A 27,080-nucleotide genomic window follows, 5' to 3' on the forward strand; every position below is an offset into this window, starting at 1 on the left:
CACTCCACCACACACACATATTCACACCTCCTCTTAGTCACTCTCATTCATAAAATATCGTGTGCTTGTACGCAACACCAGAGTACTGGACTAAAATATATATTATATACTGTACAAGGAAATATATATTTTTAGGTCCGTTCCCAGCTTTCTTTCTCTGCACACCCTCCTCTCCATGTGACAGATGCTGGTGTAATGGGTTAGTCAGGACACGGGGGAATGACATCACGCTCTGAAAATAGAGATGAGAGTGATTTGTCCCGTTTTCTGACGGACCTACAGAGTGCGGGTGGTTGGCCACCCCAATCCCATCGACCAGCGAGAAGTTATCTCCAGGATTTTTCCTCATTATATGGGCAGTGTTAGGAAGAAGTGACAGCATTTCCACAGTATCTTCAGCCCCTTCTCTCTATGTGCAGTACACGGTCACGTCAACAGCCTCTTCTTCCAGATTTACTCTGTTGGGTTTCATCAGTTTATGATCTTAAATGCATTTTATTGCATTTTATTATTATCATTATTATTAACTTTATGTTGTCTTTGGGTTTTGGACTGTTTGTCAGAAAAAATAATCAATGTGAACACATCCTCTAGTCCTCAGGGAAACTGTTGTTACACTGGGAATATCTGTGGTTTGCTGGTTAATTTATGGGATAGAAAAAAAAAATACAACCAAAACCAAATAACAGCCAGAGCTATTTTTAACCGTTCAAGAGACGATTTTTTGCATAAACTGTGAGTACATATGGGAGTAGGTCACTGTGCGCTTATTATTTCGTTATTTAAATGGTTATTATTACTCTGAATGAAGTATACAGGGAGAGAGTGTGTTTAACCTGAAGCTGATAGCTCACAGCCCCCAGATTAGTGACCTGATTTCCCCTTTAAAGAGCTTGGAGGGGCATGTGCCTGTGTGTGTGTGTGTGTGTGTGTGTGTGTGTGTGTGTGTGTGTGTGTGTGTGTGTGTGTGTGCACTAAGAGGAAGAGAAAGAGAGCAAAGAGAGTGTGTGTGTGTGAGAAGGGAAAATGGAGTATTAATCATAAACTACACTTCAACCCCAAAAAAGCTCTTCCACATAAAACAGCCCTTTCGACACTGATCCAAAGTCTGTTTGGTACTTATCCCTCTTTAATGGTTTTCGGACAGGATTTGGGTCAGGGGTGCTGGGAAGAGATCCTGCCCTGACGACAGTCCAGAGACCCTCATTTAATTGCTACCTGACCTCACAACTTCGCTGAGGTGAGGCAGGTGTGAAAGCTGCTGCTCGAGCTCCCGCCCTGTTGAGCGTGATCACCAAGAACATAAAACTCTTAGTGGGCCAATAGGATTACCTGTTGGTCACACAAACAAAAAGATCAACTCCTCAACAACAGGGAATCAGAATGAACATACTCATTAACACTGTATGTTCAGTGTGTTTGTTTTTTTGTTTTTTTTTGGGGGGGGGGATGGGTGTGTGTGCATGAGGGGTTATTGGGCAGGATGGCTGAAAAAATGTCATCATAAAGACTGACTGACTTGCAGCTACATTCTTTGTTACGCAATTTTGCTTTTTTTTCCTGACAGATGACAGCGGAAATTATCTAAATTTTTAGCTTGACGGTTTTCTTCTTGACCTTGGAAGTCGTTATGCAAAAGAATTCCCATGTCTATTCCTCAGGCCGCTTTTCACTCTTGTTTTTCAAAGCCTCAACTTGCTTTTTTTTTTTTTGTGAAAACAATCTAATAGCTATATAAAAAAGAAAAATATGGAGCATTTCTAAAATGTTTCTAATTTTTTATATGTTCTGACATGCAAAAACAAAATGGAAAGACACTTAAGAGTAACTATGATGGGCAGAAACAGATTAAAAAACCCATATCAGTTCGACCCTAATCAAAGGACTGACGTGGAAGCAGCAAACACACGCGAGCTCTACGCAGCCCTCAAGACCCATGGCTACAAGGTGCAGCACAAGAGGCAGAGTTACGACAAATGGGAGGAAAAGAAGATACAGACTAAGCAGTTCTCAGCGGGGGGCTTGATTCCCGCGTTTGAGGAATACGCTGTGTATCTGCTTGCATATTAGGGAGCCGTGGGTGGGTGGGAGTGATTCATTCGCATGGCTTGGGGACTGACTGAGACAGGAAGTGAGGTCACAGCTTGAAGAATTACAGTGGAAGCCCACTCACTCTTAGCAGCTCCCCTGACGAGGGTCTGTCCTGAGGAATTTTCAGTAGGCAGTAGTCGACGAAGCTCCGGAAGGGGTCAGACCTGGGTAAAGAGGACAGTGAGATTAGAGCTTCCACCCCCTCAGTCTCTCACATTTATATCTAAATAAGTAAAGCATTAATAGCAGCGACAAGCTAATGAAAGGCTGCCTTTAGGCACACCTACTGCACTTACTGTCAATGAATGTTTAACGTGATGAGTAATCTTTTCTTCTGTTGTGCTGTGTTTACCATATCAGTGAATTAAACCACAGCAATCCTCTGTAATCTCTTGGTGTAGCCCCATATATGAACCATATATAGATTATGTAAATATGTGGAGCAATAAAAATATAGGCCACTGGAGCTGTGGAACACTGTGCTACTGACTCTGAACTAAAAATATGCTCCTGATAACACAATATATGTAACACATTGTGTTTAGGTCATTGCTATGGGTGGTTAAGATGTGCACTTCGGAGTCAGCGAGTGCAACAACCCAGCACCTCTCCACCAGCTTAGCTCCACCTCAACCCCTACATCTATCGTCCTCTGTGGTTAGCCAAGGTATGTCAAGCCAATGTGTACACAGTGCGGCCTTGTGTTTGTGTAGTGAAGTAACACTATGGAGCCGATGTCTCTACTAGTCTCATCTGGCGGGATGTTGCTACCGCCTCGGGCCACTGGAGCTCCTCCAAAAATACCACAACTGCGCTGCCCGACACATTCGCTTGCTTCAGCCCAATGTTAGAAACCAACACTAATTTTACAACAGGCGACCTCCGTGCACAGGCTGCAAATTCTAACTTAAAAGACTCCACCTGCCTCCTCATGACTTGATTATAGTGAGAGCCCACAATACAGGCTCTCTTGTAAAGTGTAAAAATGAACCTTTTTTTAACCCTTAACTTTTAAGAGTTTGGATTGAAGATACAGGGAGGCCACTGATGCCTTCAGGCTGTGCTGAGGCAGAGAGAGAGCAACAGCTCAGAGGGACGGTGGAATATTTCGCTGCCTGGCTAATTTATTGCTAGTATCCTTTTACACCATTTCTGTCAGTTTAGTTCACCTTCTCTACCTCTCTACACATTTATACTGCTCAATGTATATCCTTAAATATAAATCATCAAATAGCAAAGGTATGGTGGTACAGTCTAAGTGTTAACATTCATGCTCCCACTGGCCAAAATAATTTTTTTTTAATGATTACTCTTCCTAATAGAACCAAATTAGTTTAATTTCTTTACATAAAAAACATACTGACAGAGCTCAGATTTCTATGTCAGCAGAATCAACAATTTCACATATAGTTATTAATTCATTGGCTGAACTAACATGAAAATGTCAAATTTCATGATGATTTCATGTAGTACAACTGGTCTTGACTGAAAATAGGTGCTCTTTCCAACACTGTGGAATGGGCTGGTGTTGAGAAGAGACAGCAAAGAGCTGTTTAAAACCTGCTGGCCTAAATTAAATTGCTTAAAGTTTTTTTGATGTCTGGAAGAAGAGTCTCTTGAGAATCTATTAGCATCCACAGTCATGAGCTGTAAGGCTGAGAGCAGCATAATCTAACTCATGAAGCAGGCTGTTTTCCCATATTACATTTAGAATACAGAGTATGGATACAAAGAAGCACCCTACTTAGTATAGCAAACAAAAAATGTGAGACTGAACTACTAAAATAATGTTAAAATAATCACCCTGCTTTGTTTTGATGTTGATAAAAATATGCTTCATATCCCAGCAGGAACAGTGTGTGTATTTTCACTGTATTTTCTATGGTGGAGGTTTCTCAGGTAATTACATAAGAGACTTATAGCGTGACCTTGCACAAGGCCTGTCGCAGGAATCACCGGTCGTGCAGATTAACACAGGGAGGTCTTACTCTGACTGAACCCAGATCGGATTGGGCATTAATTTTCACAGCTGACTGGAGGTATTGTATCATTTGTTTCACTGGCTTTTATTTTGATTGTGCATGAAGAAGTTTGATAGTTTGACTCTTTTTTTTTTCAATGATATTAGTGTGTCAGTTTGATATATCACATAGCAGACTGCATTCTTGACTATGCATTTATAATTGAGGGATGTGCTATACATCACGTGGGGGTGGGGGTAGAACAGCAATATTGGAGAAGTGTGTTCAACTCACCACTCATTGGACTGCAGCGTGGGAGAGTCGTTCTGGGCAATGTGATATAAGGCACTCATGGCGTTCATGTTGAACAAAGGTGGTTTACGCTCCGCTAAACGAAGAAAAGAAGGGGGAGACAGAGATAGATGGGTGAGAGGGAGGTTTTCACCAATCACAATTACCACAATCTGCTTCTCCTTGAATGAGGCAGATTTGAAATTAACTGTATACTTTCCACTTGTTTCATTCATCACTTCAGGACTGTTGAATTTTGATTGTATGAGTCTATAAATATATGTTTTACCAGTAGGTACATGTATGCTCACCCAGTTCAATACAAGTGATACCCAGCGACCAGATGTCCACTTTCCCCTCATACTGACCCTCGTCCATGGCTAGGATCACTTCTGGAGCCATCCTGAGGACGGACACACACACACACACACACACACACAACACACACACACACACACACACACACACACACACACACACACACACACACAAACACAAACACAAACACAAACACAAACACACACACACACACACACACACACACACACACACACACACACACACACACACACACACACACACACACACACACACACACACACACACACACACACACACAGAGTTTATTAAGTATGGGGTAAAATCCATGAAAATGTTATAATCTGCTAAGCCTCTCATAGCTTTTAAAGACTCGCTGTGATAGCAGCTCAGTTTTTGGAACGTGTGTGTGTGAGTTTAACATGACGAGTGAATACGTGATGATTTCATTTATTCATCAAAGCAAAGCCAAGAATGCATGAGTGAATATTTTGGTGGGCAAAGTAGAGAGGATCATTTCTATATGTAAAGAAAACAAGGACATGACAGCAGCTTCTGTAACATTATATAATAGACTGGCCAATAAACCTAAGTCCTTTTAAGACATGGAATATGTAACAATGCTGGTTTCATCAAGCTGGTAAAGTCCTATAACTTATGACAGTGGCTGCAGGCCTTTTACATTAAGAAATCACCAATAGCATGATGGCAATAACATGAAGAACTCATATTCTGCAACAAAAAAGCTATAAAAGCAGCTAACTTCAGCAAAACAACTGGTAACGTCTATGCAAAAAAAAAAAAACAACAACAAATAAAACAAAACAAAACAAAAAACCAGACACTACAGAAATACACCACCAAAAATTTCCTGTTGGTCTTTTCAGGATGTGGAGTCCTGTGTCGTCTTCTGTGATGTGCCCTAGCCTCTGTCTATGTCTATGACTTATGTCCTGTGTATACTAACCAGTAAGGTGTTCCCACAAAGGAGTTGGCAGGTGAGGCAATGGAGGCAGAGCCAAAGTCGGCCAGTTTGACCTGACCGAGCTCAGTCAGCAGGATGTTACCAGCTTTCACATCTCTGGATGGGGACAGGGGGATGAAGAGAGTGAGCAGATGAAGAGAAGAGATCAGCATCACAGCCAAGTCCCAAGAATCTATTGTGATTGTATATCAGTCATTTATATATAATGTGATATCATTAGTCTCCATCAAATGTGATGCGTGTCTGCAAATAAAGATAGACTCTCCTTATCTACAACCATTTAAAATAATATTGTGGGCACCAGTGAGACAGTAGGGTTGTCACCTCCTCACAGTGATGTTCAAGCATGAAACAAGTACAGACATGAGTTTTTACAACTTAATCAGTAAACGCTGCAATAAAGGGAGAACAAGAGCATCTCTCATCTCATTTAATCATGTCTTTACTGAAGTCACTGCATGTTCCTGTGGGGAAATGTTTTTGAGCTAGGAAACAAACTGACTCACCTGTGAATCATATTATGGGAATGTAGGTAAGCCAGTCCGAGCAAGGCACCGTGGGTAATGGCAGCAATTTCCACCTCTTGGAGTGGTTTCTTATGAACTTGGGGAGAAATAAGTACAATGGAGATGAGCAGGAATCCTCTGAGGACTTGAATGATACAATAATGAACCATAACATTTCTGCACAAAGGCCTATATAATAAATAAAGTTTTTCCATATAGTTATGAAGTGCAAACTTCATGGCAAAAAAAACAAAACAAAAAAAAACTACCAATCTGTCCTGCTCCTGCTGATAGAGCAATAACAAAGTTCTCTGTTGGCATCTATCATATGGAGAACATATAAACAGCTGTGATATGGGCTCCTACGCTGGCTCCCTGTGGACTGAGAGAGACTACATCCCGAAGCAAAAAGGTCACAGCAGAGCTATAGCTGAGAAATTTTTATAAAGGCCGAAATCCAAAAAAAACAGGCCAGGGCCAACTGTCATGACTGTGTATCTACGTCAGTGATGAGTACACACATAGGTGCTTAAAATAACACATCAGCTTCAGGTCAGAGATGTTTAGGGGGTGAACAGTTCAGTAGTGTTCAAGATTTGCAAACTGGAAGATGTTTTTTGGTGTATTTAATCTAGAATCTGAAGCAACACTGATATGGTCTCTTATTTTATTTTATATATATCTGTTCTATCTATCTATGATGCACTTTTTAAAGATACATTCCTATGAATGCACTGAACTGAGGAGGCTTTCCTAATTTCATTGTATACTGGTTATACAATGACAATAAAGGCTATTCTATTCTATTCTATTCTTATCTGTATCAGTCGTATGAATCAAAGCGCTCAATGCAGCGTCACAGGTCAGACAACATAACCACAATAAATTCACTAACAAGCCAGCAGATTGTACATTGACATTGTCTTATCTTGCTCCAAGAACCTACTTCTGGGTATTGCTGCAATGATGGACCTTAAGCATGTATTCAAACCAAGCATGCATGGAGTACTTTGCTCTGTTCTGGTTTGTTGTATAGTAATCTTCACATGTCTAATTATGATGACAAATAACCACAGGAAATAATCAGTGATCATGAGGTTTTATTGGTTTAAGAGATGAAATAGTTATCTGATAGCTGGAAGTTCCTCATATCTGGTAAGTTGACAGAGCTACAGGGAAGGAAAATTAGGTAAAGAACAAGTCCAGTGTGATCAACTAAACCTATAGGCACAGGTTATTTGTGGGTTGATCGGACTTGTTTTAGAAGCCATATCTTGTGTAGAGTTAAACAGAGTCAACCAAAAACAAATGTGCAAAGAAATCTACCAGATACAAAGAAATCTGCAAGAGAATACAAACTACAGGTGTGATCGCATATCAAGACCACCTGGCCTACTGATTTTAGTGGTCACATAATCACATCTAGTCACTATAAGTTCTTTTAAGGAATAGTATGACATTTTTTCTTTCTTGCCAAGAGTAGCCAGTTCTGCATATGTTTACTTATCTTAGCATACAGACTAGACACAGAGTTAGTAGGTAGCCTGGTCCTGTCTAAATTCATGTTATCTCTCATTTGTTTAATAACCAAAGTATAAAAATGGCAAGTTAAGGTTTTACATGGAGATTTTGAAGCTATTTCTTGTCCTTGTGCACTGACCTTCCGGAAAAATAACAAGATAAACAGCCTGACACAGACAATAAAAAATAATTTTATGATTGTACATTTCAAAGTGTGTGTGCACATTAAACATTTATAAATACACTTACCCTCTAGTAAATCTGATGCGGAGCCCAGGCAGTACTCCATCACCAGCTGAAACAGAATACAGTTACAGCTGAATAACTTATCATAAAATATCCTAAATATCAGGCTTTAAGTCAAGTTTGTGAAAACTTGTGAAGTTATTCTCAACTGCAACCTGTTCACATTACAATGTCTACAACGGTCTACAAGTGGTGCAGAGAAACTTTAGTGGGCAGCAGGAAAACACGGTCAGTGGGACATGAGAGGAAATAAAGACAAAGAGAAAAAGAATCAGAGAGGAAGGAAAGGAACCATCAGTGTTGCAAAACTGTGATAGCGTAACTTTGATAAAAGGAGATGTGAGGAAGGATCCACTGACCCAGGCAGTGTTGTCTTTCAAGTAGCAGCCTTTGTACTCAATCGTGTTTGGGTGTCGCAGCTGTCCCAAAAACTTGACCTCCTTAATGATGTCCTGCCACTTCTGCCAAAAGCAAATCCAGACATGCAGATGGTTAGACACTACAGGTAGAGTGACACACAAGTGGGCATTGTTGTGATGGTGCAGCTCGTCTCACTGTAGAGACCACTCACACACAGGTGTTAAGGCTTTTCAACATCTGTTACCAATCTATAGACAGACAATTGAAACTAGTTAGAAACAGTCTGACAGTGTTGAGCAAGAGCCCTAACACAAACCATCACTCACAGGTTTATAAAAAGAACATTTACTAAACCACAGAGATGTGGGCTCAAGTTCAGCTGTGGTGGAAGCTGTGATCACATAGGACGTCTTCTGAAATAGACATCTGCCTTGTGCCTGAAATGTTTTCAGTGGTTCGCTTGAGGGAGGAACATGTTTGTTCTAATTTTTGCATCTGGTGGTGACTAATTATTTTGACATTATATTTATTCTGTTAGGGTAACTAACCACCACAAACAAGACATCTTACAATCTCACAAGCTAGTGTTAAGTTTTGTGTGAAATAGCAGCGAGAACGATGTAACACTGCTTTTGCATTTTGAGCACTCGCTCTCTCTGCTCTAGATTTGTGCCTAAGCCTGAGAACTAAATTCTATCTGACCAGAGTTGAACCAAATGCCCCCTTGAACTTTTTTGTGATATGGTTCCAAGACACACCCTCCAAATTGTGGTGGTGCATTCACAGAGGCTGCTTCACACAAAGTGTTGTGTGTTTGATGTCATTGTGTTTCTATGTTTGTGTCTTCCTTACTTCGGTAGTCTGCTTGCCATTATAGGACATCTTTTTGATGGCCACCACCTCGTTGGAGTAAGAGTTACGTGCCTGTAAGATTGAAAATAGAAAAGGTCAGATTCTGTTAAAGTCAGCTTCCACAAACACTCGTACTTTAATCCTTCCACAAGACATCAGAAAAAAATATCTAGCATCAATAAATTAGGAATACATTTAGGATAACACACTACAAAGAGGTAACATACTGCATAAAAATAATTTCACTGTTATACTTAAAGATCCTGATGCCTGATTAAGCAGATTTTCTGTTATGTTAAGTCCAAACATTAGGTTTCATCACAGAAACATCATAGAGGTTGTGAAATAAATATGTATTGAATATACAAATACACAATAAAAACAAACAAGCAGCACTGTACTATATTACAACAGAATGATACAGCAACGAACAGATTCTGTAAATTGAAAATAAATTAGTTTTCACAGGACAGTAACTTATTGCTTCAAGGGTGACTCAGCGGTGAACAAGATAAATCCTGTGCATGCAAAACATACTGCATGCAAGAAGCAATACATTTACAACAGAGTGATACAGCAGTAACAGATTCTCTCATTTGAATTTAAACAAATTTCTGCCTGATCAATGCACTCAACGATTTGACTAGGAGAAGCCTGTAGGTAAGTGCTGCATGTAAACTGTAGCTACTGTAAGTGTTTGAGTTGTCTGTGCACATTCACATGCCCATGTTAAACCTGTGATGTTAACCTTGGTTAACCATCTGACCAGAGGGAAAGCTCTGCTGCAGCTCAGCCTAAGCCCTTGTCTCGGCTTCATCTCACTAACAAATAAATGGGAATTTCATGTTGAGAGTCAAATGGAATTAGAGTAACAGCAGGCCAGAGTATCCCCATTTGACTTTTTTTCAGATTCATTTGATCCCTATGATTGCCTGTCAGTTCATGCATAATAGCCATTCCCTTTGGTGTAGTGTATAGATAGATGGTAATAGAGAAGAGGGAAGAAAAAAATCATGTAACGTTGAAATATTGAAATACATTCAGGCTAATTGTCACTGCAGAAGAAAAGGCGTGTATCAATAATTACAATAGACTAATTCATTCAACATACACTACAGTGGTGTGTGTTCAAAGCCATGGGTGATGGGCCTGCATACTTAACAGAAGGGAATTCCCCTTGTTCTCCTCTATAATGTAGTTACTCCTCAGTCTTCCAATGCATATACAATTCCATTCATTTATTTGACTATGCATGCATGCATGTGCGGAAATAACCTCGAGAATAGTCATGCATTTGTACTGGTAGTCACTGCACTGCATGCATTTAACCTGTATCCATCTTATGCTGTATGCAGACATTTACTTCTTAAATGTTAAACAATACAACGAAATCAAAGTACTCTTAAAAATTTTTTTTTTTAAATCATTGCCTGTGGCAGCTCAGTGATCAGTGGTTATCAGTGTTGGTTCGCCCAAGGGCATAATTTCCACTGGGGATGGGAGCTAAACTTTTATAACTTAATTTTAAATTTGATTTGAATCACTTTGAATTTGAATCATTTTTTTTCTTTCTATAAATTGATAGAAATGTTGATAGGCTTATGTAAGTCATCATCAATTATGACAGTGTGCTCAAAGCAATAAGCTTAATGAGTGATTTGCTTCCCAAGCTACATGCAGGATACCCCATTTTCTGGATAGAATGACTGACACTAAGAGGGAAGAGTACTTCACCTCCCCTGAATGTTTTTAGGGTGAAATTTAATCAATGTTGTAATTTACACTTCATATTCTCCTAAAGAATGCTGCATCAATCAAAGATAAGGCAATGTAACTGATAATTTAACTATGATTTTAATTAGTTAGTACAGTAACAATACCACAAGTTACAGAGCATTTCCCCATATATTTTTATTATACTAGCACAAGAACCAATGTTATCATTAAGTGTTATTTCTATAGACATGTACAGACATATATTCTCTTATATTTGTTAGCAGACCAGTCACTTCAGTATTTAACATCAGTATTTTTCATCAAGAAAAAAAAACGAGCCATGGAACACTTTCACTAACGCTGTTCTGGCTAACAGCTAAAGCTAGCAGTGTACCAGTTGTAATGCGAACAGCGTAAGTGTGTCAGTGAGCACAGCACTGGCATCAGGGCAGGATTTAGACACACACTGGAGCCTGTTAGCCAGACGGACATGGGCACCAGGGCTACTAGTGATGTATCAGGGCTGCGTGTGTGTGTGTGTGTGCAACTAACATGGGATAGAAGGGGATAGTAAAACCCTGGCAGCAAAGAAAATCCTGCCCCACTATTGACGGCTTCTCTGTTTTTCTATACCAAGAGAACAGCTGTCTTAGGAGGGAGGGAGAAGGCTTATCGCCCCCAGCCCCGGCATCTGGAGGGGGGCAGAGGAGAGGAGAGAAGATGAACGGAGAGGAGAAGAAATAAAGAGGGAGCAGAGAGATGCTTTCAACCTCCCTCCACGCAGCTTTAGAATCAAAGGCTTGATGAGTAATTAGTGATGATGAGATTAATAAGAAAGGCTACAGAGAAAGTGCTAAGAGGGGATCCATCTCCACTTAATTGTATTCAAGGAATCATAATGCAGCAGGCAAAACTTACAATATGTGAACAAATCAGTGCATCGATTAATGAATCTATACATGAATATATAGGTTAATTGGTTATTACATAAAATCAAAGCCATAGTTGCACACTAATAATCATCATGTAGTAAAGTGTCTTGCTTAGTGGTAGTGTGACTTTTTTGGTCCAGCCTCTCATTCACATGCAGTCTTTCTTTCTGAACTATTCAAATCCAGCTGAAAAGTTCCAATAAAGCAAATAAAGTCTAATAAATCATTCCCACTATCCAATAACTTTTCAATGTCTTATTGGTCCAGTCATATTCTAAAAACTTTGGAACAAAAAGCTGCTGGATTCTAAACCAAATGCCTGCGAAAAACTATCCATATTCCAAGCTTGTCATATAAAATGTCTTGATAATATGACCATGAAAACAAAATGAAATTCATTTTTTCATTTCCAGCACAATCCAACCAAGGGTCTCTTTAAAACTAGTTCAACAGAGGACATTTATTGGGCGGCTAAATTCAAGTTTAGACGATTTCCTTCAATCTGTGTTTGTGAATTGGAACTTACAAAGTAGACGGCACCAAAGCTGCCATGTCCGATCTCGTGCAGGTCACAGAAGACGTCCTCGGGGTCATCTTTGAAGAAGAGGTCGGCAAGCTCGGGGTCCTTCGGCACTCCTTTCCGCGTGGATGACGGCATTATGGGCTGGACATGGGCTAGGCGCCAGGGACCACGCTCACATACAAACTACTTCTGCTGCTGCTGCTACCGCCACCAGATGTCCACGATGGCCCCGGCATTGGCCAGCTTGACCTGGGAAACATAACAGAGAAAAAACACAAACGATGAGCTCATGTTTTTTTTTTTGTGGACTGCACTGGACAAACTACAAACATGCATGCTACAGCATTACATTACACTGACACACACACAACTTAGGTTGGTAATTGATACCCGGGCACATACAGACATTGTTTGATCTAATGTTACTTTCCAGACTATCCACATTTGCATGTGTGTGTATGTGTGTGTCTGTGTGTGTGCATGTGTGTTTAACGGGTGTGTGTGCTGGCCTTTCTATGTGTCTGCATTTGTGCATCTCATAGACAGTTGATAGGTGATAAGACAGGAAAAAAGACAGTCATATGATGATGGCGAACTGACTAGTCCTGTCCTGCTGCTCATCCAAGTCACAGTCACACTTGCTCATGTAAACACACACACACACACACACACTTGACAGCTGAAGCTGAGTCACTGATGCACCATTGCCACAGATGCACACAATGTAACAGTTGCCTGTGTGCGTGCAGACACACACATACAAACACTGAACGCTTTATATCACAAGGCTACATCCAGGCTGTGAAGCGTGTATGCATCCTGGACACCCTGCTCCAGTTAGCTTCGCTGCACATGCAACACACACATGCACACAGTCGCACACTATCTCTCCTTCATTCCTGTTTCTCTCTTCCTCTCTCTCTCTTTTTTTTTTCTTTTTTTCTGTGCACATCAGCCAGATGTAGCAAGCAAATCTGGCTCCAAAGGCCAGCCCCACACAGAGCAAGCTGACATACAGGCAGAGGCAGCAAGACACACAGGCACCCAGGCCAAGACACTAAGCATCAGCATCATCCTAATCCCATACTCTTAAAGGGATCTAAGCCATAACACCCACTCCAAAAATATCAGTCTTAAAGGCAAAGTCCTGTGCCCTCTCTTCCATGGAACCAGGTTCACAAAGATGGCAGCCTCACAGCTCTGGGGGCATTGTGTTAGGTACAGTATGGGAATCTACCACTGCAATGATTAAGTTCAAGAACTTTAATGGGGATATGCAGATTCAAAATGTTCTCCCAATCTCAATGTGATATTTATTATTTACATGTTGCATTATGTTCCAACCAATTCCAGATTTCCAGTGACTCTTTTCTTTAAACAAAATGGCTCACCTCACCAAAAAGTTGTAAAATACACCTTGTTTGGAAGTGACTTCAAGGTTCAGTATCATCACTCATTCAATAGAAAAACGCAAGGCTCAAGGCAGCTCAAAGCTATTCTGTCTGTGCTCATGTGTTCAAGGCCTATGTGAAGAGATGCTGGGTATTTGTCTCTGTGGAGTCAATGAAAATATAATTATAGTTTTGTAAACACCCAAGTTCCCAATGTTTTTGGACAACAGTGAAATGATGTAGAGCATTCAAGCTGGGACTGTATAACTGGATAACTGGATTTATTTCTTATCATATTAACATCTCAAAAGGAGGTGAGAGTAGTATGCTGGTCAAGAAAACCTCAACAAGGAGACATATACGGCCTCTTGTAACCTTCTGTATATTCAAAGGCTTCCTGAAGCACAGTGCCAGCCTCCTACCATCTACAAAGCTGATGTAACATTTCAGCATATGGGATGGCAGCCAGTTGTACTGTAGCCTGACTAAAGTCAATTTCATGCCATCAAGCTTTGATTTCTCTCTAGGAATGCTCCAAGAACATGCTTAGAAACAACCACAGATTGTCACATAAACAACGAGCAAGGTTTCACTTTACCTGCTTACATAATGTGAAAGATCACATTTGCAGGCGTGCATGCTCATTGCCTTAAGGCCTCTGATGGTTGGAGAGGCTTTTCTGAGGAGCATGAAACCCTCAACTGAGGCCTCCATGCCTTTTGACAGAGGTGTTACGAATAATCAGTGAGCTGCAGAGTACAGTATAGAAATGGAACTGTATGCATAGAGCCTGTAGAATACAGATTTATTTATATACTACTCATGGTTACTGGCAGTTCAATGAAAACCCCTTAGTTAAACTGCTCTAATCTATCAGGCTCTGGGCTTGTTTTTCTTTCCTTAGGTGGTTAATGTGATGCTGGTTCTTCAAATATCCGATCAATTGACTTTTTCAGTACTAAATGCTGTAAATTAGCCATCATATATCTGGCAGTGATTCGGTGAAAGCATGAACATATTTCCAAAAACTACTTCATTTTGAACACTGTCAAAAATCTTTAAGATCTTATGTATCCTCACTGGAGTGAGATGTGTGAGTATATTAAAAATTAGATTCTCTAAAAGAGAACAGTATTCTGTTAATGACAATACAGTTCTGTTGAAAAGACTTTCATACCCTTCTGACCTAACTGAAAATAAAAGTAAGGCTGCAATTAAATATAATTTTCATTATCAATAAATATGCCAATAATGTTCTCAATTCATCAATTTGTCTGTAAGATATCAATCATCAGTATATTAACTACCTTTTTTTTTTACTTTACTTGAGTATTTCCACTTTATGCTACTTCATACTTCAACTCTGCAACATTTCCAAGGAAGATATTGTACTTTTAACTCCACTAGTGACTTTTCAGATTAATATTTTTCAAACAAAAAGCTATTATATTTAGCTCCACGTTGACCAGCTACAAAATAAATGTACTGCTCAGGCTCATGCATCAAAAATAAACATCCAATAATACTGGAACACTGACAGGCACCATTCTGCATTATAAGTACTTTTACCTTTGATATTCTAAATACATTTTATCAACAATACTTATGTACTTTTACTTCATCAATATTTTGAATACAGGTCCTTTACTTGTAATTTCTGCTTCTACTTTTACTGGTGTAAAATATCTAAATATTGCAACAATGTCAAAGTATGACAAAGAAATGCAGAAAATCTTTTGACATTTGAGAGGCTGGAACCAACAGATGTTTGATTAAAACATTATCAAAGCAGTTGCCAACTAGTTCTCTGTTGATTAAATTAAATAATTATTTAATCAATTAATCATTTGTCCACTAAATTAGGCAGTGCAAAAAGAATCAAAGATCTGACCTTTTATCTGTGTGTTAATGCTTATGTCTGCTTGTGTGGGCTGTTACCTGGATTTCATTGTGTGCACTAGTATTTTATATCTGTTTACCTACAATATGACTTGTGTGTGTCCATGTGTGTTGGTGTATCCGTGTGTGTCTTCTAGTTGCATCAGCCCTGTCTGTCTCTCATCTCTCTTCGCTCCAGATAGTTACTGAAATAAAGCCTGACACAACCCCCCATCTCAACCCCACCCCCATCAAAAACACACCCACAGCATGAACATGCATACATACACACCCACATGGATAAACACATACCATGACTATGCTGCTTTCACGAATAGAAAAAGAGACAAGAATGAAAACGGTAACAAAATAATAAAGAAAAACAAAAATTGGGGAAAGAAAGAGGGAGAAAATTGGAGAAGGGGAGAGAGTGAGAAGATATGACAGAGAAATAAAAAGGGAAACAGACCCACTGAGAGTAAGCAAGCAGCTTTACTCCATGTGGTACAGCTTTGAAAGCAGATCTAAACCACAACGATGGAGTCAGTAGATGAGTAAAAGACAGGTAGAAATGGAGCAAATGAACACCGAAGTCATGTGATCACTCTAGAGATTGCACACCTCCCTCTCACCCTCTTTTCTACTCTTCCTCCTCCTCCTCTTCCTCCTCTCTTAAGATGTGTGAAGTGATGCAATGTGGCAACAACAGGTTGTAACACGGGGGACTTGGTAAAGCTGTTACTAGTCCGGCAAAGCCCAGTGTTTGGACAGTTAGCTGTGTGTGTGTGTGTGTGTGTGTGTGTGTGTCTGTCTGTCTGTCTGCGTGTGTGGTTACTGTGGATCTATGAATGGTATTGTGCTGAGAGAGAGAGCTGATTAGGCAAATGGCTTAGACAGATTAAACGTTTCGTGTGTGTGAGTGTGAATTCTTTACAACATGTACACAGTTACACACCACTGCATGACAGTGTGCTTATATGTAGGTGTGCATTAGTGTGTATGTTCAGGGATACCACATGCTTTGCATGCATGCACTGATGTCTGAGTAAATGAGATGTTGTGTGTGTGTGTGTGTGTGTGTGTGGGTTACTGTGGGGGTGCGTAATGGGGGTAAAAGATTTGCTATATACAATAAACTATATGTCATAAAAACAAATTCTATGTAGGACAGATTATACGGTTTATGCTAATCTAGCCGGGACAACATCCACACAGACACAAGCACACACATACACAGCTGAAAATACTGAAGGATTCAATGATTATTGGAGGTCAACTGAAAGGATTTTGCACTGAAAGTCTTGATAGCTAATATCTAAAAGTTTTGACAATTTCTTGATCAAGAAATTTCAAAACATAACATGAACTTAGTGTTTGCCTCTACATTTTATTCACAGCACTGAAAAAGAACCCATCAAGAGTAACTCATCATTAAGTAATATCCAATATTTCCACACAGGCCACTGCTAATTAGTAAACACAATCTAATAACACATAAACACAAGATCTGCAGAACTTGTTCTGGGACTTCTCCAGTGGCCGTACCTGCACATATAACACATGAAAGCTCACATGTAAACAGCAGGGCAAGGTTTGACAGGCATACACAAGAATCACACGAGCAGAAACAACCAAATGTAAACACTCTCCCACCCTGCAGGTCCCCTGTTGGTGTTGCTATGACTAACTGATGCACCAACATAATTGTAGGGCTAAGTCGATCAGGCTGGTGGATATGGCTTTACTGGAGAACATGTGCTGCAAAAAACGTGATTAGAAAAAAAAGAAAAAGATCCCATCAGACACAGCCACGGTCCACTAGTGGACTGGGTAAAACTTGGTTGAATGTGACATTTTGAACTAAAACTTGGTCCACCTTAAATGACAAGTTGTGCAAAAAATATTGTGAAGATTTAGGAAAAAAATTATTTCAAACAACCCACGGATTGTTGTATGTGCATTATTTTTAGATCACAAGAATTAACAAGATGGCACATACAAGAAATAGTAGAAAAAATATGACAGGAGAAGATGTGTATAAGATAATGTTTGATGGAAAACAACTTGACAGAAATTCCAAGTCTCCTCTGCACTCCTCTGTATCAGTGCAAAGCGACTTTATGTTGTTCTTTCTCCATGTTTCATGTCATTACATTCATTCCCTCACTGTCCTCTCTTACATCCTCCAACTCTAAGACTTTGTCTGCTATTCTCTTTGTAACACCCCTCTCTTTTTTCAGTTTCTTTAAAGAGGAAAGCTTTGACAAGGAAGAAATCATGAATTTCTTACCAATCATTTTACACTCTGTCTCATGGGTTTGCCAATATTCAAAATAAACTCTTACAAGGGTCCAAGTAAAGTACATGCTTCTGAGGTTGTGTGTGTCTGTGTGTGTATACTGAATGAAAACACATGTCTGTGGAAGTACAGTGCTTGCATACATGTGCTCATATGTGTATGTACACATGTAAATAGGGTGTGTGAAAATATTTTTGTGCTGTTACGCCAGTGGGAGGACATGAGTGTCCATATGTGTGTGTCAGTTTATGTGTGTGTATGTGCTTGTATAGCCTTGGGGTTTAGCGGCTTATTGGCCCCTCTCCCGGGTTTAGGCAGGAATGGGAATTAGACAGACTGTGGGAATTCTTACTGGGATTCATATCACCAGCTCTAATCAGAAACGGAAAAAAAGGACTGGTAAATCTGCCAAATTGCACGTTGAGACATTGTGTGCAAGTGTGTGTGCGCGCATGTGTTTACGAAAGAAAGAATAAGAATTATGTAATGATCCCATCCCCTTAACTTCTATAATAATATTACAGAGAGCAAGCTTAGAGCTTTGGGTATGTTTTTGTGTGAAGGAGCACATGTATGTATGAGTGAGCAAAGAAGCCAGGATCATACACTCACTCAGAAGAAAATGTAAATCGCTGCACTTCAGTAATTGTGTCTAATAAAAACTTAAAGAGTCGGTAGAGCCTCACATCTCAGCAGAGTGCAAGGTCCCTGGAGAGTACCATATGCGTATGTGTGACGTGTACGTGCGTGTCTTCTGCACGACATTAAATGGGTCAGCCTCGTTATGAATAATATAGAAACCTATTTAAATGCACAGAGCAGGGTTGTATGATGATGACTAGCCAATTCAAGGGGGCAACTGTGACAGGGTTGTTTCTTATCAATGAAAAATCTGAGAGTGGCGTTTCCTCCAGTGAAGTACACCTGGAGTCCATATACGTGGCCATGCATGGACACAGTATAGCTATTCACGCGTGTATACACACTGGCACAACCTCAATAACACCACAGCTTAATACAAATGTCAATCCTCTAGACCGGACCCTTGTGGACTTCAGTCACAAGTACTATGACATCACCATCATTATGTCAAGTGTATTTAGTATTTTTTGAACAGTATTCACACTGAGTTCGTGCAGGATGCATGAAGAGTAAAACTGAGACATATCATATATACACAATAAACCTTCCCCTACTTTGAATAAGTGAATATTACACTATTAGTATTCTCATGATCTCATATTGTCTGATCAAGATCCTATGGCCGTCATTTAATCTGCAGCAAAATCACTTTATGCTGAAGGAGCCACTGTTTTCCTAAGGAGAGAGCAAAACTGAACCTTGCATCAGGGGGAGTTACGGGAAGTTGAGTCAGTTTCAACTTCCAAAGTGACTCTTTCAGTGTACTAACAATGAGATGCCAGCTGACAGTGACTGGTGGTGGACAGAAAGTTCATTGTTTGTCAGTGTGTCTTGAAATGCCCAACACTCCCTTCAAATCATAGCACGACCTTAACAGGATTAATACAGCATGGAGAACCGTCTACAGTCAGTCAAGGCTTCTATGCATCTATAGAGGAGTATATTCACCCAAGTATATTTTGTATACATCTCCAGTTCCCTAAAAAGAGGCCTTATCAGGTATATATAAGTGAAAACACCTGTGTGGTGGACCATGGGTATGCAGTGTCTTTAAGCTGATGCAAGGCTTATTGTTGACCTTATTGTAGAATTGGACAGCTCGAAACAGCCTAAACTTCACTCTGCCCTCAGATTCACTAATCTGCAAGTGAGAGGAAGTTCAGACATTTGCCTCATCTTTCTGTAACCCAAATTTTCCCCCTCTACCACACCCAATCCCCTCAAGCTCTCTTCCCACTTAGGGTGTGACTCAGCAGCAAGATTTGCCCACGGAACAGAATGTACACTTAAGACACACACGCCTGTCTTTCCCCTGAATCCAATGATTGGTGTTGGCTCCCTGTGCCATGATGACAACTTGACAGAAGGATTTAGATTATTGCCCAATTCACAAAAGACTCACAAACAAACCTCAGGCTTTCTTCAGTCACTACAGCTTTAAAGATGTCTGAGCAGGAAAAAATTCCAAAGATAATTTCAAAACACACTAAAGAAGACAAGCAGCACTTTAGAAACAGTTGTTTAAAAAAAGAATCTGCATTTTAAGGCTGCCATCAACTACCACATTCAACTGTAATATTTAAATTTTAGTCATTTAAAAAACACAAACACAACTTCAGTGTGAGTGTTATATAGCTGCAAAATACAAATGCTGAATCTAACAACTTAGAGTCTGGGCTACAAGGCTTCCGGTTTAAAGTACAACAAGCAGCCTCCAACAGTTATGCTGCAGCAATACTTACACACAGGAACTCACACGTGTATGTACACACAGACAACTTGAGAAAGTTATGGTTCAAGCCTCCTTCCAGACTCAGCTTTAATTCAGCGTGCCAGACAGTTGGTTAGCTGTTGTGTACATCAGTGAACTGTCAGGGCAGCAAGCTTTCATTACGAGGCAAACAAGAACCAGTTTAGAAGTTGACTGGTGCCTGCACTGGCTGTCTAAGTGCAACATCACACACACACACACACACCCCCCTTTGGACAAGTCAATAAATCACCTGTAAAGCCTGTTACACATTTTGTTCATGCCATGCTGGAAGTTGTAATTATTTTTAATCAATCAGAACACTATGATAAAAAAAAACAACCAAAACAAAACATGTGATAACATGTGATAGGGTGCCCTGAAATAGAGCAATAACTGACCAATTTTCAAACCTACCGGTAGGAAATGTGTAAAGGGGGTGTCGCACTAGCCTCTGTCTGCCTCTCTTTCTCCCTTCCTCTCTCCTCAGTTCAAATCCAGAGTTGACATCTTGGCGACTTTCCTCATGACTGGATTAAGACTGTTCCTGAGAAACGAGAGAGGAGGAAACAAAATAAAGGTGAGATTAAATTTAAGTTAAAAAGAAAAAAAACGGGTTTGTGACTAGAGATGAAATGATAATCGATTAGTTGATAAATAGAACATAAATTCTTTTAGCACATTTCACTGGTTCCAACACATGCAGAGTTGCTGGTTTTCTCTGGTAGTAAATACCTGTGGGCTTTGGACAAAACAACATGTTTGAATTTTGGTCAAATGTGATGAGCACTATTGCCCATTTTCTGGTAATTCTATACATTTATTAGATTAACTGAGGAAATAATTAGCACTTTGATCTATAATGGAAATTGCCCTTAGTCACATTTACGTAGCTGTAAGTGTGACTATTGCATGACAATGTAAAAAAAAAAGGTCTATTTTTAAATATGGCTTTTTCATTTTGCCTTTTTGACACTGATGATGTTTTAATGCAATTTGTGACTGCGTGCTTGCCTTACCTTCCTTTTTGACAGAGATATTAGCTATAACACACTAGCAGCCTCCACAAGCATCTACACCGCAATTTATACATTTTGTATCATCTGCCACAAGTCTAGTTTATAAGAAATTTGCAGGATTACTTTACAGCACAAAGAGTTGTCATAAAACACTAGGGGAGCGAGAGGGAGGTGATGTTCTTCCTACAAACAGAGGTAAAGCTTTCAATTTTCCGACAACAGCAGATGGTGGAATGACTTAACAGCCACTGAAAATCTCTTTAATGATTGTCAGTTATTATCCTCCCAACAACCGCAGGATCTACAGCAATGTGTCCTTCTTTTGTCAGCTTCAGGAAGGATGACAACATAACCTCAATTTGTAGAGGTAATGTAACTAACAGTGTCACCAGTTTGAGATAAAGGCTGTTCAGTGTCTCAGCCAGGGAGCCCAATGTCTACCCCACAATGCATTGGGTGTACAGTAACACAAACTAAATGTCTTGGCATTTCAAACAAGGGAAGTGACCTCTGTTTCAGGCTGAACACGTCCTTTCTCTCTCTTTCAAATAGGTGAGTTCAAGGATGCTACACAGCCCTTTGGACAAACACAAGCTTTCACACCCACAAGCAGGCACAAATACAATATTTTGATTTCTTCCACGCATACACACAGTGTGTCACACACACACACACACACACACACACACACACACACACACACACACACAATACCCACACATACACATCAAATCTGAGCGAGCTGTTCTGACAGCAGAGCGCTGCCAGCCACGGGACTGTGTTTCATTATGACAAGCAGGTGGTGCAGCATTCACAGCATTACCACTGAACACAACCTGACCCTGTACCATACACACCGTGGTTTACATGGCCGGCACACAATAGAACCAACTGTTGTCTACCAGAAGCCTGACAGTCAGGAAGTACAGTAGATCCATTATTTATTACATAAACGACCCTATGACCTTTGCTTTGAGCCACTTAATTCCTGTGTGGAATCAATTTGGAGCAACTCCTTTCTTCTCCTCTACCTCTCCTCCACCATTTTTTAGTCTGCTCTTGTCTTACTGGTCTCACCCCCCAACCTACCCTTCTCAGTTTTTGATCGTGCCGAGCGGCAGATTGGGTGCTCAGAGGAACCGCATTCAATAATAAAAGAAGAGAGGATGGAGGGATGAGAGAAGAGGGATAAAAATGTATTGTGCCCCTACCGAGTGTCCCTGAATGATTTATAACACAAACTGACGCTTGCATGAGCCTCTGGGAAAGTTGTGGCTGCACTTCTCCTCCTCGCTCACTCCACCCTGCTTGGCATTTGTGACCAACAACAGAAAGGCAGAAATAGATAGAAAGAGTTAGAAAACAGTGCAAGGGTGAGACAGTGTTTGTGTGTCTTTTACTCAAGTCCATCTTCAAGAGGCTTTAAATTGATTTCATTTTTAAGATACAATCTGAACCTATACTACTTTCAACGCTGCAACTAATATGTATTTGTAGTTGATTACTTGCTTAGTTTTTTAAAATGTCAGACAATAGTAAAACAGGCCCATTATAACTCCATATAGGTTTTTGGCTTTATATTGGAAAAGTCAAAAAACACAAGCCTCTCCCACTCCTTAGAAGTGCGAACACACCTTGTACAGACCAGGAGTAAATCCACACCTACTTGATTTGGAGCAGTAAGATAATATCATCCACAATCATTTTACAAGCTATTTTAAAAATATGCCCTTTACCACTTGAGCAAATGACTTGCAGTAACTAAACAATGTTGCTGCTAAGGGACGTACTAAGAATAATTTTGCTACATAAATAAGAAATGTCTGTTTTAGAAATACTGTATGATCTGTATGCACATTTGCTGTGAATGGGACAAAAGCAGAAAGAATGGCTGCATTGAATAAATAAAATTAGGTCAACTGTTGTGGTAGCAAAAAAAAAAAAAAAACAAACAGTAATGACATGAAAAGAGATGAGAGAGAAAAATAAGAAGAGTGGGATGGAGGAAAGCAATGAGGGAGATCCATTTGGCAACTTTCTGGACCTCGAAAGTTCACCAACCTCAACCTTGTAGATTTTTTGGTTAATAAGATGCTGGAAGACAGAAAACACAGAGAAACTTACTGAGCATAACAAAGTATTTGTGTTTATATACTATTGAGGTCACTTCTGTGATGCCAGATCATTGTAGCAACTTCTTACTTCCTCCAAGGCCTATGTGGTTAAGGTCAAGCAAAGGCTCTAACACCCTGACATGTTGTACCACAGGCTTTCTGACAAAGTTCGCTGATGCACTGGCTACTGATCAAAATCCTCATATCTAACTCCTACTTTCCGTTCCTCCTGTTCCATGACACACACTGTGAGATGAATCACAAATCCTGAGTCACAAGCCGTCAATTTGCAAGGCCCAATTTGGCTAAGCAAACTGTTTCAACAACCCTGTTTTTGCACTTCTGTTCTTGGGCAAAACAATCCAATAGAGCAGTTTTCGGAGGGGTTGGTCACACAGTTTATCAAGGATATGATATCAGGTATCAGGGAAGGATTTTGGCCAAGTTCAAGTCTTTTTCTGTTTCGTTTTTTTTATTCAGACTTTCAAGACTTCATAAAATGATGACCTGAGTTCCTGGATGGAAACCTAGGGAATACTGTGTCGAGTGTGTGAATTCATTTAAGTACCCTTAAGCAAGTCACCAAACAAACAATTGTTCTCAGAAAATTAGCTCACAATCCATCAGTGGATTAAACGTGTTAAACTGACTAGCTCTTAGATGTGAACACATTTTGTGAATCTGAATTAATGTGCTCACTTAACATACTACAAAAATACCAGTTATAATACTCAGTCTGTCCTTATAAAACTTTGAATCCTGATGTGTCTGAATTTAATCAATGATAATGAGACTCAAGTGTGCACAAATTCAACACTTGATGATTTGCAGAGTGACTGACGATGACTGAGGTGGGCTTTTGATGAGTCATGCTGGGGGTAGGTGCGCTTCAAATCATATGTCCCATAGTGAAATACCGCTTTAAATAAAGCTGAGGCAACCAAATATAAGACCATTTCCACAATATACCAAATTCTCCCTGGATGAAAATAAACTAATCCAGTGAGATAGAAAGAAACTAAACATTATGTCCTGATTATCCTGCCAGAGCGGCATGGTGTGGATTTTTATAGCAGTGACTCATTTTCACAGAGTGAAGAATACACATACACACACAAACACATACACATACATACTCAATGCTCTAAAGCAGGATTTGGAGACTTCGGGGCAGCTCTCATCTCAGAGGCTTAGTGACACTATTGAGACATGCATGCTTACAAACACACACATACACACACCCACACCAAAGACTGTTACCTCCTCAGATTAGATTTAAGGCTAATGCCAACATAAATGTGGGTGCTGGAGGATTGAGGGGCAAATACGAGACAAATAAGTGGCCTATTCACCAACTTAAAACCCTGGGCCAACTCTTAATCGGCAGTTTATTTGAAGCAATTTCTTCTTGTTGCCTTTAAGCAAAAACAGCCCAAAACCCCACAGTGGCTACTTATGTAGTGGATGTTCATAGTTGAACTTGGCACCAACGACCTTTTACATCTTTACCTTTCCATCTTGCTAGAGCATTCTGAGGATGAAGAGCTTATCAGAAGATACAATCAGAGATGAGTTTATAGGCCTTTCAATCTTGACCTTAACTACTGCAGAGACAACAAATGTAAGTATCTTTATTAGCAACAGGCTGCTGTCTTTCCAATAAAAGTTATGTAAATGTGAGTGTGAAGGACTTTTGACTTTAGAGCATTGATCTTGCCCTTCACAAAAATGACTGCCCATGAGCAGGTGGCTGTACAGTGCAACTTCCTGTGTAGGCTACTGTTTTAGAGCGGCAAAGAAGAATTGATGTCTGTGAAAACTGATGTTTTATCTAAGTGTGAAATTATAGAGTTTATTATTGAATTACATGGTATTGGATTGGTGCATGATATCGGTAAGGGAACTTCTCTAAATAATATTGGGGTCTCCTGGAAGTTGAGTGGATAAGATGTATAGCATGTAACCACAACATCCACAGAGAAACGGCAGACACCATACTCAAGTTTGATTTGCTGTTGTCTTAATAAAATAAAACTATCAATGCTGAGACAGTTCAACTAGAATGTATAGCCTGTATACACAGCCAAACAGGGGTAGGGTCCTGTGGCTGACAAATGTAGTAGCAATGTACTAGTGCAGGCAGACAGTCTAAGTGAGTGGCAGGTGTATCATTGGACACAACTATCATCAAAACAAATTATAAACAGTTAAAAGCTATCAACCTTTAAGCCATGATTCAATCAAAGTCAGGCCAAATCATTCACACTTCCACGCTAAGCAGAAGACAGCAGCTCCACTTTTCGCCCTAAAGCTTTAGGTCAGTATCAATTTTAATCTCCATATTGATGCAGAAAAACCACTTGCAATGATGTAGACTTACAGGGTATTATATAATGGGAACAGCACAGGCACAACCACAACACATGTAAGCCTTCACACGTGAGAAAAGTTATCACACTATTTTTCCCCCTTGCAAATGTCCATATATAGGATCTGGGCGAAAGCGGCATCTATACAACTTTAAACTAGCCTAGGGCATTTGTGAGGCATCTGGGAGTAGCCAGGGGCTGTGGGGGAAGAAACTCTCACTCCATTACAGAGCTTTGGAATGTGATGTGTTATGGCACTGTCAGTATATAAACTTTAAACTTCGTAATAGTTTGACCACACACACATGCATATCAACATACATGCAAAATTTTGGATCAATTACGCATTTCTGCAACTAAATTGAAGAGACTTATCTGTTTTAGAATGAAAACAATTAGTCAATTAATCAATGAGTTGACATAAAATTAATTGCAAGTTTATGATAATCGTTTAAGCATCATTTTTTTAAAGGCATAAATTCCTGCTTTGTTGGTCAGACAAAACAAGGAACTCACTGTCATTTTGGAACATTTCATAGACCAAATATTAAACAAACTGATAAAATGTGTTTATGTGTTTTGTCTTTATTTATTAAATGCCATGTAAGTGACTCCGTAAATTTTATATTCTAACTCAACTAAATAGTGAATTTCCAAGCAATAAATGTAAGCCTAAAAGATTACTAACAGTTTCCTTTGGGAGTCTGTAAGGGTGTAGTTAGGTGGCCTTCACATGGGGCATGATAATGTCACCCTTCACAAAATAAAGTCCTTCAGATAAACTGCAACATGAAAGTAGCATTTATCTCAGTGTCCTGATAATTTCCAGCAAAATCTAAATCTTTTTGTGTACATGGATCACTTTAAAAACTTTTTTTCAAGGACTTACAAGTTCTGAGGAGACAGACAACCCTTGACCACTGGACAAGACCTTGTAATTATTTTGAGTTGCCTTGGAAAACTCTCTCTCCTTAAAGCTACCAAAGTCTTCTCTCCCAATCTGGAGGCTTGTAAAAAACATTCACAAAAGCTAAACCTAACCAAATATAGAGTGAAGACTGAGATCTCTTCATCTGTACTGAGGGTAAGCATTGGGCAAAGGTGCTATCTGAAAGACCCATCAGTTAAAGTATTACCAGTTTGCCCTTTGCATTGGCTACATCTGTACATGTCTGACAGGGTAATAAAAGATACAGATATTCACATATACGCACAGTATTGGTCACACAAACTCTGCCACACAAAAACTATGCCTCATTCAGTGAGAAAGCTTTTATAGAGCAATCCCATGAATCCAGCGGGGCCAGTGTGTGAGG

The 27,080-nt window shown here is 39.8% G+C and overlaps 1 protein-coding gene across 9 annotated transcripts in view; it reads right to left on the reverse strand.

The window, feature by feature from the left end:
* The window catches only part of taok3a (TAO kinase 3a), a 65,000-nt gene that overhangs the window by 20,608 nt on the left and 17,312 nt on the right, over positions 1–27,080 (reverse strand). For 4 of the 9 annotated variants that reach the window (XM_071483700.1, XM_071483704.1, XM_071483701.1 and 1 more), the window contains 10 exons: positions 20,680–20,809; positions 12,306–12,551; positions 9,132–9,203; positions 8,279–8,380; positions 7,923–7,968; positions 6,153–6,249; positions 5,629–5,742; positions 4,655–4,746; positions 4,347–4,440; positions 2,174–2,255 (listed from right to left, as the gene is read on the reverse strand). In XM_071483700.1, coding sequence (XP_071339801.1) covers positions 2,174–2,255; positions 4,347–4,440; positions 4,655–4,746; positions 5,629–5,742; positions 6,153–6,249; positions 7,923–7,968; positions 8,279–8,380; positions 9,132–9,203; positions 12,306–12,437 — 831 coding nt within the window. In that variant the 5' untranslated portion in view covers positions 12,438–12,551; positions 20,680–20,809. Of the gene's footprint in view, positions 1–2,173; positions 2,256–4,346; positions 4,441–4,654; positions 4,747–5,628; positions 5,743–6,152; positions 6,250–7,922; positions 7,969–8,278; positions 8,381–9,131; positions 9,204–12,305; positions 12,552–20,679; positions 20,810–22,492; positions 22,586–27,080 lie in introns of all 9 variants that reach the window. The other 5 variants (XM_071483706.1, XM_071483707.1, XM_071483708.1 and 2 more) reach the window with 3 other exon arrangements.

Source organism: Trachinotus anak, unplaced genomic scaffold (genome assembly GCF_046630095.1).
Source record: "Trachinotus anak isolate AG129_WGS33_773 ecotype Australia unplaced genomic scaffold, CSIRO_AGI_Tana_v1 ptg000008l, whole genome shotgun sequence".
Classification (NCBI taxonomy): Eukaryota; Metazoa; Chordata; class Actinopteri; order Carangiformes; family Carangidae; genus Trachinotus; species Trachinotus anak.